The following is a 16,686-nucleotide window of genomic DNA, read 5'->3' on the forward strand; positions in this document are numbered from 1 at the left end:
AGATTTGACCCGTTTCGCATATTAAGATTTGTGAGACGGTATTATACAAGTATGACTCTTAAAATTATTTTATATTTATGAAAACAAAGTAAAAATTTAAAGATTAAAATGATTTTAAGTAGTGGTGGTAAGATTGAAATGTACAAAATTTACATAACTTGTATTGTCTTCGTTGTTGTTGTTATTGTTGTTGTTGTAGTAGTATTATCGTTGAAATGATAAATTTTTTTCCCTTGAAATGATCATATACCCTAACAACATTGTAAAACCTAATAGTGATAACTAGGTTTTTTCTAGATAAATATTCAAATTATCATTTGAAAATTGCATGTATTCTTTGTTTTATTTGACTCACGCTTTTTAATTTGTAACGTTCACGTTTTTGTTTTACTGCATGTCAGTCATTGTTCTCGTTTTTAATTGTTTGAATGCTAATTTGATAAAAAGTCATTGAAATTCGTGAAGGCACTGATATTTAAGAATTGTAGCCGTTTCGTCCATTTGAGATCGTAAATAAATTTCCAAACAATAAAAAAATAAAAAAATCCAATTTTATACTATCTATCTGCTATGGGGTTGTGAAAAAAAATGACACACATAATTTTTATTTTTTTTTCCAATTTAACTAAACTATACTCAACACGAAGTGTAATCTTAGTTGAGAGATGGAGAAAATTTGTGATGGACAAAATTTCATTAATTGTAAAAAATGTATTGATTAAGACACTGTTGTACATTTGACTGTCAGTAAAATTTGATTTACTGTTTTAGATGAATGGCATCTCATCAGAAAACTACAAAATCCAATTTGATTTGGTGAAAAAAAAAATTGAAATTGAAATTGAAGGTATAGAGTAGAGGAGAGGGCAAAACCCTAAATGTCAGAGAGCAGAGAATTAATAGGGCACAGAGGCAGACACCATTGCAGAAGATTTTGTTACTACTCTGATTTGACCAAAGCATTTTAAAGACACAACAATGGGTCTCATACGTCATTTCAAACATTCTACAGGGACTACCTAGTAAATGCGGCGAAACTCTTTTTTCTTTTTACATTAATTAATGTAAAAAATTAATCTTCCGATCTCATTTTATGTATCTGATTTGATTAATGAGGCTTGACTGAAGTTATTTTTAATTTAATTTTCATAATATTAAATTTAGTATTAATATACAAAATTTATATATTTAGAAATTACACTAAAAGTACTATTAACCACAAAAAATTAAATTTAAAAATAAGTAAAAAATACTAAAGAAAATAAATAAATAAGAAAATGATGATTTGATCAATGAATATTAAGTAGAACAACTAAAATGAAATAGGGGAGTATATTTTTAATTTATCAGTTATACCCGTGATACAAACTTAATTATTTAGTTATGTACGCCATCATATTTAATTCTTAAGTTATGTTAAAAATGACAACTTTAATTCATGAAAGATCAAATTAAATACTGTATTAAGGGATATATTTGCCACAGATATAATCTCTAAAAATGAGTTAAAAGATGGTTACACATATAACTCATGGATTAAGTCTGCACCGTAGGTACGATGGGAGGACAAAAATGTAATTTTACCCTATGTAATTTTATATATATATATATATGTATGTATAATAATTAATTATAAGAAAAATAAAAAATAAAAAGACAAAAAACCATGAAGTGTGCACCAGCCACCCGCACAGCACAGAAGCAGCATATAAACACTGGCGCTTCGATTTCTGAGCTAAGCTTTAAACCTCTCTCTCTCTTTCTCTCTCTCTCCCTCTCTCTCTCTACGCACTAACCCCATACAAGAACAAGACGACGCATCACTCTCTCCTCTCCCAACTGGGTATATACTCGTATTTCCTTGAATGTGTGTATGAGGGTTTCCGTTTCTTGCTGAAAAAAAAAAACCGGATCTTTTTTTCTTTTTTTTTTCGCCGTGGACTTTTCTTGTTTTTCCCCGCTTCTTTCTTCTGATGGACTAGAGTAGAATGGGGAGGGAAAAGTTCCAATCTTGCTGTGTTTTGTGTTTTTCTTTTCTGGGTCTGGGAGCTTCATTTTTAGTCTTGCTGTAAATCACTGAACGATAACTTTTTTTGGGTTTTTCGTTTTGTTTTTTTTTTTTTGGTTTGTCTTGAAAAAAAGTTTGTTTTTTTGGCAGTCCGGAGCCGGAGCTCAACTCATTTGCTTCGTAGCGAGATTGGTGGGTGGTTTTAGCGATAAAGCCAGGCGGTTTTGGTGTTTTTGGAGAAGCTTTTAAGTGGTTTTGTGGTAAAATCAGGGAGTGATGTGTTTTTTCCCGTTTGGCACGAGTTGTTTACAGCTGCTTTAACGAAAGAGAAGAGATGATTTTGTCAGTATATAGAGAGGGATAGAGAATTTGGTTTGCATAGCTTTAGTTGAGCAGTTTTGGCTGTATGTACCTTCATTTGTAAGGCAAGCCTGAAGTCTGTTCCTCAGCCTTCTCAAAAAAAAAAAAGGACCCAAGAATCTTCCGCTTCAATCAAGATCCTCCGTCCATTTCATTTCTCTGAGATCACAAGAAAGAAAAGAAAAGAAAAGTTCTTGAGCCTTGAGAGAATCTCACTCTTCTTTGTGTGAACATATAAAAGCTTCTCAGAGAATATCTCTCTGAGAATAATAATGGCTTTGGTTGCACAGCATCATAGAGAGAGTAGCAGTGGGAGCATTGACAGAGGCCACCTTGACGCCGGAAAATATGTCCGCTACACGGCGGAGCAGGTGGAGGCGCTGGAGAGAGTCTACGCCGAGTGTCCCAAACCTAGCTCCCTTCGCCGGCAGCAGTTAATCCGGGAATGCCCTATTCTGGCCAACATTGAGCCTAAACAGATCAAAGTTTGGTTTCAGAACCGGAGGTGAGCTCAAGAATATCTGGCATTGCTTGTTTTCCATCTTCTTTTGCACTTGTTTTGAGATATTATGTTTTTGCCTTTTGTTTGCCATTTTCTTTTTCTTTGCCCCACTGTTTAAGAATTAAAAAGGAACTGCCTTTGTTGTCTATTGTTGACTGTAACTTGGAAAAAATAGGGTTAAGGTTATGCACATTTTCTTTCACAAATCCCGAATGATAGCCCCATTTTTTGGGCATTTGGTCTGGTCTTTTGAATAGATTGATGCTGTTCTTGACAAGTGTTGGGTGAATCAAAGAAAATTACTTCAAAAGGAAAATAAAAAATTTTACTGCATTTTTGTTGTTTGTTGTTGTTTCTGGAGAAGTGAACTATATTGGTGTTGTTGCAGGTGCCGGGAGAAGCAACGGAAGGAGTCTTCTCGGCTTCAGGGAGTGAACCGAAAGTTGAGTGCTTTGAACAAGCTGTTGATGGAGGAAAATGATCGGCTGCAGAAACAAGTGTCACAGCTAGTGTGTGAGAATGGCTATATGCGCCAGCAATTGCAAACTGTATGTTGAGTTCTTCCTGCTTGAATGATAATTCCTCATTAAAAATATGTCGTTAGATCTACTGGTGTTCGCACCCGCGCTTTTGATGCTGAAATTTGTGGTTAATTGACTTGTTTTGCTTCTATACACTTGTTGGTGTGGTAATGGCTTGTAAGTTTATCTTTAATGCGGATTCTTGCTGGGCTGCACACAGCCTAGCCTTAAAGGGGTGAATGTTTGAAATTTCGAAAGTGTATTTAGTGGCTTGGGGCAGGTCTTGAGGAAATGTGTGCTTTTTAGTGTAGTTGGTAATTCTTCATTTGCCTTCCCTCCTGATGTATTTTCCCCCGCTAATGGTTTATTGCAGGCACCAGCAACTACTGATGGAAGTTGCGAATCGGCGGTGACCACCTCTCAGCATTCTCTTAGGGATGCTAACAATCCTGCGGGGTAATTAAAGTTTTCATCTTGACAGCATTGTACCTGCCCGAAATGCTTTTCTCACTCGGCAGTGGGCACGTTATTGTTTTTTTATTCTTTTGGGAAACATAGTGGCTGTGTAATGTCGAGGAGAATATGTTGCAGTGCCTATGGGGGTTTATAACTGTAATTCTGCTTTCTGCAGACTCCTCTCGATTGCAGAAGAAACCTTGGCAGAGTTCCTTTCAAAGGCTACGGGAACAGCTGTTGATTGGGTCCAGATGCCTGGGATGAAGGTTGGATTTTGGTTTATACTGTATAAATGATTCTTCTTTTTCTTATGACGAAGGGTATTGTTCAACTTTCCTAAACTGAATTAATTACAAAGCTATGAATTCTATTGTTGTCAGCCTGGTCCGGATTCGGTTGGGATCTTTGCCATCTCACATAGTTGCAGTGGAGTGGCAGCACGAGCATGTGGCCTTGTTAGTTTAGAGCCTATCAAGGTAAGCATTGAAATTGATAACCTAATATGCCCCCCCTCGCATTGTGGAAACTCGTATATATTTATTGTTTACCTATTGTGGAAACTCATATTTTGCTAAGTGGCTGCCTCGGAATTGGGGGTTTCTCTAATGTTGTTACAGATTGCCGAGATCCTCAAGGATCGTCCGTGTTGGTTCCGGGACTGTCGGAGCCTCGAAGTTTTCACAATGTTTCCTGCTGGAAACGGAGGGACGATTGAGCTTCTGTATACACAGGTGAAGGCCTTTCGCCCTATTTTGTAATGCACTGTTGGAAATTCAGACTGTTGGGGAGAATTAACGTCTTATTGTTTTTCCAGATTTATGCTCCAACGACACTGGCTCCAGCTCGTGACTTCTGGACTCTAAGATACACAACCACCCTCGAGAATGGTAGTGTTGTGGTATGTTATATCATTCACCTCGACTATGAGTCTATGCCTGCCTGTTCTAGTTTGTTGTATTGCTAGCTCAGCAATTTCAACCCTAATTTTGGTTGTTACTATAATATGAACAATAGACAAGTTACCCAATAGCTACTGTTTTTTCAAGTGTTTGATTCGATCATTCTGATTGGATCTATAATCTTGTCTGTTTCTCAGATTTGCGAAAGATCACTCTCGGGTACAGGGGCTGGACCTAATGCAACAGCAGCTTCTCAGTTTGTGAGAGCGGAAACGCTTCCATCTGGATACCTCATCCGGCCGTGTGAGGGCGGAGGCTCAATTATACATATTGTCGACCACCTTAACCTTGAGGTCAGTTATCCGTGAAGGCATCAAAAGTGCGTGTTATTCATTATTATATTGGCAATTACTTTTTCAATAAACGGGGACTGTTCTTAATCAGGCATGGAGTGTGCCCGAGGTCTTGCGCCCGCTTTATGAATCGTCAAAAGTTGTTGCACAGAAAATGACTATTGCAGTAAGTAGACTGGTCTCGACTCTCGATCTTTGTGTGTGTGTGTGTATTTACCTTATATAAAACACAGTTTTTAACTTTAATTTTCTGTCTCAAGGCACTGCGATATATCAGGCAAATTGCTCAAGAAACTAGTGGTGAAGTAGTTTATGGTCTGGGCAGGCAGCCAGCTGTTCTCAGAACGTTTAGCCAGAGATTAAGCAGGTCTTTGATTTTATCCGAGCGTAAATGCTTGTTTCGTTTTTATTTATAAGATGATTTCCGAAATATGTTTGCCTATGTGCTATAATAGCACAGCTTCTGGAAAGATTGTTATGTTAGGGTTATCTACTTTTTCAGAGGCTTCAATGATGCAATCAATGGATTCAATGATGATGGATGGTCGGTTTTGAGCTGTGATGGTGCTGAAGATGTTACCGTTGCCATCAATTCAACCAAGAACTTTGGAACTTCTAATACGCTTCAAATGCTCGGAGGAATTCTCTGTGCAAAGGCGTCTATGCTACTCCAGGTAAATAATTGAGCAATGGATGGATTTTATTTCCTGGAATTATTATTTCAGGCGAACATATTTGTTAATGTTGAGTTTGGTATTTTACCAGAATGTCCCTCCTGCTGTACTGGTTCGCTTCTTGAGGGAGCATCGGTCGGAGTGGGCGGACTTTAACGTTGACGCCTATTTTGCTGCTGCTTTGAAATCGAGCTCGTATGCGTATCCGGGAATGAGGCCTACAAGGTTTACGGGAAGCCAGATAATCATGCCGCTTGGTCAAACAATTGAACATGAAGAGGTATCTTCAAGGAACAAACTCATGTCTTTTTGTCCTACTTAGGACACATCAATTACTACCCGAGAAATCCGAAATGCTATTTCCTATGCTCCTAAAGTTATCCACATATGCTACAGCATTCTATGCGCCCATGTCTTGTTTCTTGTTGCCTATTCTCGTGTCTATAAATGTTGTTTGACTAACCTTTGTCTTGATCCTAGATGCTTGAAGTCATTAGACTTGAAGGACATGCTCTCGACAACGAAGACGCTTTTTTGTCGAGGGACATTCACCTTTTGCAGGTGCTCTTTTCTCACCGTCGAATTAGATATACACTTTTTTATTTTTTTTTTTAAAACTACGAAAACTCGCAATATCTTTGTCAAAATACAAGTAGCTAACCGGTAATATTTCTTTCCAGATGTGCAGTGGAATTGACGAGAATGCAGTAGGGGCATGCTCTGAACTCGTTTTTGCTCCAATTGATGAAATGTTCCCCGATGATGCACTTCTGATACCCTCGGGCTTTCGCATCATTCCTCTGGAATCTAAATCAGTTAAAGTCGATAAACTATGACATCCCCGCTCAATTGTTGAAAAAATTTTGTTTTCCTTGTTTTTGTGTTTCTGGGACATGCCATACTTATATATTTTTGTTACTCAGAATGATGTACAGGACGCATTGCCAGCTCAAAGAACGCTAGATTTGACATCAAGTCTTGAAGTCGGCCTGGCAACAACGAATCATGCTGTCGGGAGTGTCTCCACATCCTACACTGCTCGCTCTGTCTTGACGATTGCCTTCCAATTCCCGTTTGAGAACAACCTGCAGGATAATGTTGCGACGATGGCCCGACAATATGTCCGCAGCGTGATTTCATCTGTTCAAAGGGTTGCGATGGCGATATCTCCATCGGGATCTGGTCCTAGTCTTGGCCCAAAATTGTCCGCCATCTCCCCGGAAGCTCTTCCGCTGGCTCAGTGGATCTGCCAGAGCTATAGGTCTCCCCTACTATTACCCTTCTCGGGAGTCTAAACAAATTTAGTATATCTGCTTTGTTTTGCACTTCTTTCTTTTAAGGTCAAATGCTTGTCCATTGCGGGCTTAGCATTTTGGGGCTTATTAAATGTATTTCGAGGGAGGGAACTAGAAGCCAATTAGGGTGTTTTTAAAATGCATTATCATTTGCTAATTTATTGTATTTCCAACGATTTGTTCTTTTGATTTGCAGTTACCACATGGGAGCGGAGTTGCTTGGTGGCGATTCTATGGGTGGGGAATCGGTGTTGAAGAATCTCTGGAACCATCATGACGCCATTTTGTGCTGCTCGGTAAAGGTATGTGCATTTTGCTTCGTTTGCGTGTTCTATCCAGAAATGAACTTATTCTAGCTCTACTTGGTTTCAATCTTTGCATCCCGGACTCGATGAACATCTCAAACTGTGCCTTCTCGAGGGTTGTAGGATTTGCTTACTTGAGCGAGCTGATAAAGCCCCTCGTTTTCTTGACAATTTCGTTTGTCTTGCGTTGAATAATAACGAATCTTTCGTCTTTGCAGTCGCTGCCGGTTTTCATATTTGCCAACAAGGCTGGGCTTGACATGTTGGAGACAACATTAGTGGGCTTGCAAGACATTGCTTTAGATAAAATATTTGACGATTCTGGACGGAAGGCGTTGGATTCTGAACTTGCGAAAATCATGCAGCAGGTATGGTACTTTCGAAAGCTTTATAGTGTTTTTGGTTTGAATCCCTTAAATTTCTCGGGCTTAAATATTGATACCTGCTATGAAAACCCGATTCAATAAAATGGCATTGGCCTACACCGGTTATGTATGTATATATGCATATATAGCCTCAAAACGGGGAAGTGCCAAGTGTAAGCTATAAATTGTGGCCTTTTGCAAAGTGATTTAGCATGATTTGCTCATTCTGTAGGGCTATGCATACATGCCGGGTGGGATCTGTATGTCAGCAATGGGGCGACATGTTTCGTACGAGCAGGCGATCGCGTGGAAAGTCTTGTTGGACGATGAAAACACTGTGCACTGTTTGGCGTTCTCGTTTATAAACTGGTCGTTTGTGTAAGTCTGTCCCGTTGCCCCGGGAGGGAGGGGAAACCGGGTTTTGCTTAGAGAAGTTTTGTAATGTCTAAATTAAAACAGCAGGCAAAGATTTTCATGTGGTTAGATTTGGTGTATGCTTATGATATTTTTATTGGGTCCCATTGTAAATGCTGCCAGTGTAGCTTTTTACATTTATTTTTAGAGTTTGGTTCTTTGATGAGGCCAGGCCCTAAACATTTTCTGCTGCTTTATCATTGTGATTAGAATCAGCTTTGTTTGTTGCTGTGTTCTTCATTCATTCTTAGCAAATTGGCTCAATCCCATATATGATGTGTTTGGGAAAATCTTATCATTCTCATTATAGCACTAATGCTTTTTGTATTGTTTTTGAAATAATTTGAAAAAGCATATAGTTGCATCTGATACAAAAGATAATGAAATCAGTGCTTTTTGTACATATTGGGTATGGTTATATAATTTGTCTCTTTTTTTTTTTTTCCTTCTTTTTTATGAAATAACCTTTGTCGGTCTTATCATTTTATTGTGTGAGTGATTATTTTTAATCATCTATCGTCAAATTTGTTTAAATGACATTAAATATGAAGACATCTCGATTTATTCAATTTACCATTTTTTTTGCTCTTTCTTTGTTTTACTAAATCCTCAATCTTGCAAAACTAATTTCAAACCTAAAGTTTATATAATTAAGAAAAGGGAAAATGTGACTTTTTCCCCCTGTGTTATGTGCATATAGCACTTTTTCCCCCTTGTGTCATTAAAATGGCAGTTTTTACTCCTGAAATGCTAAATTGACATTGTTACCCTTAAAAATAATTATTTCATTTATTATTATTCTTCTCCAACAAATTATTACTTATATGTATGGATGATCACGATTCGGTTCGAACTTAACCAAACACTGTAGCAATCATACCGAAATAGTATGGAGGTTCTGGTTACGATTCAGAACCGAAAAAATAAAATTAAATAATTGTTTAACCGTAAACCGGAACTTAACCACAGTCATATATAGTGAAAATGATCAAACACTTATTTTGATAAATCGGTACGGTTCAGTTCCAATTTCGATTTTGAACCGCCAATCAAAACTTATTTATTTATTTATTTTTATAATTTTATTTCTTATTTAAAAATAGTTCAAAAAATTATTTTATTTTATTTTTTCGGTTCTGGATCGTAACCATAATCGTCTATACTATTTAAGTTCAATTGCTATAGTGTTCGATTAGGTTCGTATCGAACTGTGATTTTGGTTGGAGAATAAAAATAAATGTAATAGTTATTTTTAAGGGCAAAAATGTCAATTTAACATTACATGGGAGAAAACTACCACTTTTGAAATAACTCAGGGGGAAAAACTGCCACTTTAATAACACAGGGAGGAAAAGTGCTATAAACACATAACATAGGGGGAAAAAGTGTCATTTTCCCTGAAGAAAATTGTAGTAGGGTATCTAGGGATTCTGAGTGGTTTATAAAAGAAACTCGAGGATTTATTAAAACAAAGAGAAGTTGAGAAGATGATAGGCTAAATAGACTAAAATGTCATTGGCCCTGTTTGGTAAATGGCTATTAGCCGATTGGGTTAGCTGATTGGATTAGAAGGTATGATTAGTTGATAACATTGGCTGATTGTAGAAAGTTATTTAGTAAAATTAGTTGTTAGCTGATAGCTGTTTGACATAATTTCTTTTCTCAAAAAGCTAATTGAAAAGATTGTTTTGAGTAGCCTTTTGAATTTTAGTAATTTGGAGTTACAAAAAGCTTATTAACCAAACAACTAATAGTGATCAAATAAACCAAAATTGGCTGATAGGCTGATTATTTACCAAACAGGATCATTATGTTTATCAACATTTAAACATATTTATTAATGGAAGGGAAAAAATGGTCATGTCACAATAATGTCAAAACTAACGGGATGTTTTGAAAAAAAAAAAAAAGACTAAAAGTTAAATGACACCTAAAAATCTAGGATCAGAAAGTGATTTAACTCTTTTTAAAAGTAAAAACTGAATTTTTTATTATCTATTTGAGTATATATTACTATAAGTCTATAACCACATTTTCAATATTATCTATTTACATATTTATTCATTATCATCTTCTTTTACATATCACTATCTTCTATCTTTTTTATTTACATTTACTTATATAAATAAAACTTATTTTCTTACATTTAAAGTTAGACATTATTTATATTATCACAATTAAAACTTGAACTCTTTAAATCAAGTTTAAAATTTTGATTGAACTCAATATATTGTTGGTTTGAATATTTTTAGTTATGTTATATCCAAATATAAGTTTGGCCCAAATATCAGATATTGAAATTTCACATGTATTAAACTTCAAAGTATAATTATATATACGTTTCACTCAAATGAATATGTCCAAAAATATTTTAAATATCAGTTTTAAAAGTATTAATACTCCATATTATCTAAGCTAAATTTTATGTGAACTTAATAGATTATTGGTTCAATCATTCATATATATTTTTAGTTAAGTTATATTCGGATATAAATTTGGTTCGTATATTAAATTTAATTTTTTTTACATATATTAGACTTAAAAATAAAAATTTATATTTATTCCATTTAAACCAAACATATCCAAAAATATTTTAAATATAAAGTCTAAAAATCACTGGAAATTGAACCTATGTTTTTAGTCCAAAAAACATAAATTTTGAGTATTTGTTGTTCTTTTTGTATTGCTTTTTTTTTTTTTTTTTTACAGGGAATAATTTTGGAAGTATATAATAGTTGTTTTCAACACAAAGATATTGGCACTCTTGTATTGGGTTGCTTTTGAAAGACATTGGTACCATTGCTTTTTGTATTGGGTTGCTTTTGAAATTGTTTCTAATTTTTGTACCTGATATAATTTCAAAAGTGTATATAATCGTATTTGATATAAAAGGCATTACGTTACCTGATAAAATTTCGAAAGTATATATTGTATTTGATACAAAAGACATTTTAGTCCATCAATGGAACATCAGGGTCAAAAATGGAATTTCAATAAACCAGACATTAATACTAAAGAGAACAATCAATCATTTGCATATATTCACAATATAAACTAAATCATGTTCTCTTTGGAAAGCTGGGGTTCAAACGGAGTAACTACAATGATGTTTTTCCAGGAAAGAGATAAAACAAAAACCCACGCATGGTTTATACAGCATATGTATCTACACATGGCTATTATAGTATGGTGTTTTGCACTTGAGATCTGCAGAAGAATCATGGGAATGTATTTGCCGGTTTGAGTGTTGCTGGTCATCGGGATCGGGATGCCAGAGACCAGAAGTTCAGAAGAAACGATGGTAAAGCTGCGAACCAGCTAAGAAAAGCCATGGCAGTAGCGGTCTCAAACTCTGTGCAGTGATTTTGAGAGCAAACGCCAAGATCGTTTCCAATGAGCACAGTGATGCCGGCTGAAGCACATGCTGCAGCGAACATTAGGGTGGAAGTAACCTGCAAAAGGATGTATAAGTTCGATCATTAGAAGAAGGCGGTCTGTTATGTAAGATAATATTCATCTGTCATGCTTAATGGCTGGAGAACCATAAAGCGTTCAGACAAGTGAAATGTCAGCATGCCCAAGCTAGAGAAGTAGAAATGTTATTGGAACCATAGGGATGTTAAAGGAAGGGTAATAACTAATAATATTTTCCCTCATTTAATTAGTACGGAGTAATAAAAGAGGAAGGGAATGGTAAAAGGATTGTCAGGCAGCATCTCAAAGTTCAGACTATCCAGAATTCAAGTGATTCCAGGATGTTTTGATTATTACTTACCATCCAGAATTCAAGAGAATTAAGTGAACTGAAAAGAAGAAAACCAAGGTCACGAAATGAATTCAATCTATCTATCTATATAGGTTTTCCTCCATTTGTCTCTATTAGTCTATTCTTGATTGGTTTTGACGGTCTTATGTCAAAAGTAAAAAACTGCCTAATCATTAACCCTTTTTTATTCAAGCCACCCTCCATCAGTATTGGCATCAAAGTCTGAGGGAAAGCATACATGTGAGCCACACATTTTGTTTCTTTTCACAAAATGAGCCACACATATTGTTTCACCCTCCATAGCAGGTTTTGACGGTCTTATTAACCGTTTTTTATTCAAGCCACCCTCCATCAGTATTGGCATCAAAGTCTAAGGGAAAGCACACATGTGAGCCATACATTGTTTCTTTTCACAAAATGAACACTTTTTCACCCTATTATTTACTTTCCTCCAAACAGATTTTGGCAGGAAAAACATCAAATTGAGTAAAATAACAAAATTGCAAGTACCCATCAAGTATGGTTTCTTTTGGAAAGCACACATGTGAGCCACACATATGGTTTCTTTTCACAAAATGACCACTTTTTCACCCTATTGTTTACTTTCCTCCCAGCAGATTTTGGCAGGAAAACTATCAAATTAATGAAAAACTGCAAGTACCCATCAAATATGGGTAAACTTTCCATTATTATTATTAATTTAATTTTTATTTTTGCTTGATACAATAATTACAATAATTGACTACAAATGAATATAAACACCCAATTACATGTAAACAACTCCAAGTTTTCAATGATGAATATCCTCAAATCCAACAAATAACAGGGACCAAATTGCCTACAAACAATGGGAGGAAGATTTCTTACACGGGATTGCTATGATTATGCTAGATTTGGTATATGGTCTTCCAGATTCTAAACAGAAAATCAGTAACCATTCAATTACTTTGTGGATATCTTATATAAATTAAACTCTGTATATGATAACTGGCAAAATTTTCTCTAACTGCCTGCCAAATTAGACCAGACCCTTTATAGATGAGATAGCGGGAATATGTTACTATATAGTAAATAGTAAATTTTCTGTGAGGCTATGCCAATCTATTTAGTTATCTGTCACAAGTGACCAGCATTCCAAATGTTAACAATTTCCATTAATAGTTAGACTAGAAAGTATCCCAAACCATGAGCCATCTGTAGCGTTATGCCCATCTAATTAGTCATCTTCAAGAGACCAGTGTTCCAAATGTTAAATTTCCATTAATAGTCTACAAACTATCCCCTATCTCTTATCAAAACTGGTTATGTAACAGGATAACTGATTTGTTTGCAAAAATTAAAAACCAAACAAAAGCTTGTCAGAAGTAGTGCTGAATAGATAAAAATATTTTATTCTCTACTTGTTAAAATAACAGATTTCCAGTTTTACTCGAAGCAACTGGCAACTTACCCCATCGCCAACAGCAAATATGCTAACAATAAGCTGGTTTTGCAAAGTTCGCCCCACAAGAAGAGCATAAATATCAAGAATTCCTAGTGAAAAGCTCCACAAAACTTGCAGGCCAGCAGCAGCAACAAGGTAACTGGTACAATTGATTTTATAGATATCAGAAAATGCATAATTATCTTCCTGTATCAGACTTTGAAAATTGTTAAGCTGCAAAGTTTACTGTTGATTTTATCATAAACTCGGAACATTGTTGTTAAGTCTTACAAATTTAACATTTGCATTCTCAATTCAGGAGTACACATTCAAATTCGAAGTTTCAATTCAGTTTAGTTACTCCTACAACACAGCTCAAATTTCTTTTCACTGTAACACAGAGATATTGCTCCGAATATCAAATTCAATTGTGGTTTTGTGGAGTGCAGTGCCAGCAAGCATCACAGATCTATACAGTAGTATTTATTGATCAAATGGACACACGAAACGGAGGGAGTTCAGTTAGTTACCAGAAAGCGGTGACGGATGAGAAGTCGCCGGTGGATGCCATGATGGCGAGAGCGACGGCGGCGAAGACGAACTGAGAGAAACGCAGGAAGAGGCCGCTGATCGTGCCAGGCATCCCTTGGATGTCCTTCATCCTGACTCTCGGCACGTTCGCCGCCTCCGTCTGAAGCGGCGGAGCTTCGACCGGATGCACTGACGCGTGGCTCACACTCATTCTTATCTACAACTCAACCGACCACTAGCAACGCCGCCAAATCGCCTCGCTTACAGTTCGTCAGATCTACCAGACTCACCGGACGATCGGAATAACTGCCGGATCGGGATTATGAAACGCCGGAGCTCTGATCTCTAGTAAAGGCTAGCTGGTTAACGTCGCCGTTTTGATCTTATACTGGAAGGAGCTCGAAGAGAAAATGGCTACTGAAGAAAGCTTTGGCGAGATGAGGGTGCACGCCCCCGGTGTGACCGCTACGCTGTTATATTCCAACAAAAACGTCCTTATTTTCTCCACGATCCTTTATTATTATGGAATGAAAATTTTTCATTTCATAGGATAAAATTGTAACATCATCACAAAATTTGATAACATGCAAATAATGTTTTAAGATACTTTTTTTTATTTCATATATGAAATTCTATTATTACTATTTTAGAAGATAAATAATTACTTTTTAGAATAACAAGTATTAAATCTTAGAGAATGTTTGGAAAAATGCTTTCGAATACAATTTCAGAAACAACTCCTCTGTCAATAGAGGATGAAGACCAAAGGGAACGCAATGTGAAGAAATCAATGATCGTTGAGGCTGACATGGAGTTGGAAGAGGTGGTAATGGTGTTGGAAACCAGTCAGCGGTGATCCCTATGGTTGGCATGGTAGTGGAGCCTAATCAGTACGAGAAAGACAAGAAAATGGTGGAGGATGGGAAGGAAGAGTCATCTCAAGCCAAAATTTCTTACAATGAATCCCTTGCGGGGATGAGCAAGACCGGGAACAAAGAGGTTGATGAAGCACAAGAAGGATGGGCCCCGGACGATGATGAGGTAAAGGATGCGGAGAAGGACCAGGATTGCCTGAGCATATACTTAACCAAGGGCGATGAGAAAGAACGTATACGTTATCCATGGAAGCAAATGATGATTATTAAGGTATGGGGACGAACTATGGGGTACAACTATCTCCTTAGAAGACTCAAGACAATGTGGCGCCCTAAAAAAGCTTTCGACCTTATTGCGATCAACAATGAGTACTTCCTTGTCAGGTTTGCCTCGTCGGATGATTATGCCTTTGCGAAGTTTGAGGGCCCGTGGATGGTTCTTGATCATTACCTTGTGGTTAAAGGGTAGACTCTTAACTCCGATCTAAGTATGGATAAGACTGAAAAACTTATGGTATGGGTGCAACTGCCATGTTTATCAATAAAATACTTAGACTTCGAATTTTTATAAAGGTGGGTGAGAAAATAGGAAAGCCAATTTGAGTATACCATAAATAGGGTTGGCACCTAAGGCATAATTTCTTGCATTTGTGTAGAGATAGACATGACTAAGTCACTTCTGTCCAGATACAAACTCTATGGACGCGTGAGGAGAATCAAGTATGAGAGGATTCACCTTGTTTGTTTTGGGTGTGGTGCCTATGGTTATCGTCAGGATGCATGCCAGAAGCTAGTTCCGGAAGGGATGCTGACAGTGACTAAGTAAGAGGAGTTAGTTGTTAACGGCGTGGTGAGTGACAAGGCCAACCAAATTAGGAAAGAGAATATCGAGTAGGGATGACAATTTCAATCCGCCCCGCGGATATCCACTCAAATCCACCCCGCATGGATCGAGTTTTTTTGGGTGATAGTGGGTGGTGGGTCTTAAAAATGTAAACCAGTTGTGGGTCGGGTTGGAATCGGATTTTATGTACAAAACCCGCATAAAACCCCACCCGACCCACTATGTGTGTGTGTGCATATATAATAGTAAAATAAGTAGTACTAGTATATATAGTTAATTATAAAAGTTTCAAGGAATAAGGTTCAAATTGGTCACTGAACGTAACCTGAAAGAGCAATTAGGCCACTGAACGAAAAAAATGTGCAATTAGGCCACTGAATACTTCAAATGCATGCAATTTCACCTGATAGCAGGTTACCTTCCATTTCATCAGGTTGCCTGCTTACCTAGATGGTGAGTTGACATTTTAAAATATTTTTTTAATAATAAACTTTAAAATAAAAAATAAAAATTAATTAAAAATACTAAAAAATATTAATATTAAAAAATTAAAAATTAATATTAAAAATATTACAATTTAATATTTTTATTTTTATTTTTAATATTTATTAAATATTAAACTTTAAAAATAAAAATTAATTAAAAATATTAAAATATTAATATTAAAAATAATATTTAAAAATAATTTTTTTTTTTAATTTTAAATTTTTGTTTTTTATATTTATTATTAAAAAATTATTTTAAAATACCATATCATCATCCATGTAAACAGGCAACTTGATGAAATGGAAGGTAACATGTTATCAGGTGAAATTGCATGCATGTGGAGTGTTTAGTGGCCAAATTGCACATTTTTTTCGTTCAGTGGACTAATTGCACTTTCAGGTTACGTTCAGTGGCCAATTTGAACCTTATTCTAAGTTTCAATAACTTTGCTAACTTTTTACTATTTTTATATCTAAACTACTAAGTTTATTTTTAAAAATTAACAATTTAGTTATTATATTAGAATATTTCTATTATTTTATGTTTTAGTATAACTAATGAATTTTGTTGTTTAATTATGTGTAAGTATTTATTATATTATTTTTAAAA

General features: G+C 35.9%; 2 protein-coding genes across 4 annotated transcripts; one reads left to right on the forward strand and one right to left on the reverse strand.

The window, feature by feature from the left end:
• The first annotated feature begins 1,741 nt into the window (after window positions 1-1,741).
• Window positions 1,742-8,442, forward strand: LOC116025956 (homeobox-leucine zipper protein REVOLUTA-like). Of its 3 annotated transcripts, none has more exons than XM_031267372.1 (19): window positions 1,742-1,843; window positions 2,159-2,873; window positions 3,259-3,418; window positions 3,765-3,847; window positions 4,023-4,113; window positions 4,228-4,323; window positions 4,465-4,578; window positions 4,662-4,745; window positions 4,944-5,099; window positions 5,191-5,265; window positions 5,360-5,466; window positions 5,602-5,773; window positions 5,865-6,053; window positions 6,254-6,334; window positions 6,454-6,588; window positions 6,697-7,034; window positions 7,265-7,370; window positions 7,592-7,741; window positions 7,971-8,442. In XM_031267372.1, exons 2-19 carry the CDS (start codon window positions 2,641-2,643, stop codon window positions 8,118-8,120), a joined length of 2,520 nt encoding a protein of 839 aa, XP_031123232.1. In that variant the 5' UTR covers window positions 1,742-1,843; window positions 2,159-2,640; the 3' UTR covers window positions 8,121-8,442. The 3 variants fall into 3 exon arrangements, with proteins under 3 accessions (XP_031123232.1, XP_031123235.1, XP_031123233.1); XM_031267375.1 differs by lacking the exon at window positions 1,742-1,843 and adding an exon at window positions 1,871-2,068; XM_031267373.1 differs by lacking the exon at window positions 1,742-1,843 and having other exon boundaries at window positions 1,871-2,873.
• A 2,722-nt stretch (window positions 8,443-11,164) lies between these two features.
• LOC116025993 (CASP-like protein 5A2) lies at window positions 11,165-14,344 on the reverse strand. Its single transcript, XM_031267436.1, has 3 exons — window positions 13,872-14,344; window positions 13,369-13,501; window positions 11,165-11,604 (listed from the first exon to the last, which is right to left on the reverse strand). Exons 1-3 carry the CDS (start codon window positions 14,081-14,083, stop codon window positions 11,407-11,409), a joined length of 543 nt encoding a protein of 180 aa, XP_031123296.1. The 5' UTR covers window positions 14,084-14,344; the 3' UTR covers window positions 11,165-11,406.
• Window positions 14,345-16,686: the final 2,342 nt, after the last annotated feature.

The sequence above is a fragment of the Ipomoea triloba genome, chromosome 7, assembly GCF_003576645.1.
Source record: "Ipomoea triloba cultivar NCNSP0323 chromosome 7, ASM357664v1".
Lineage (NCBI taxonomy): Eukaryota > Viridiplantae > Streptophyta > Magnoliopsida > Solanales > Convolvulaceae > Ipomoea > Ipomoea triloba.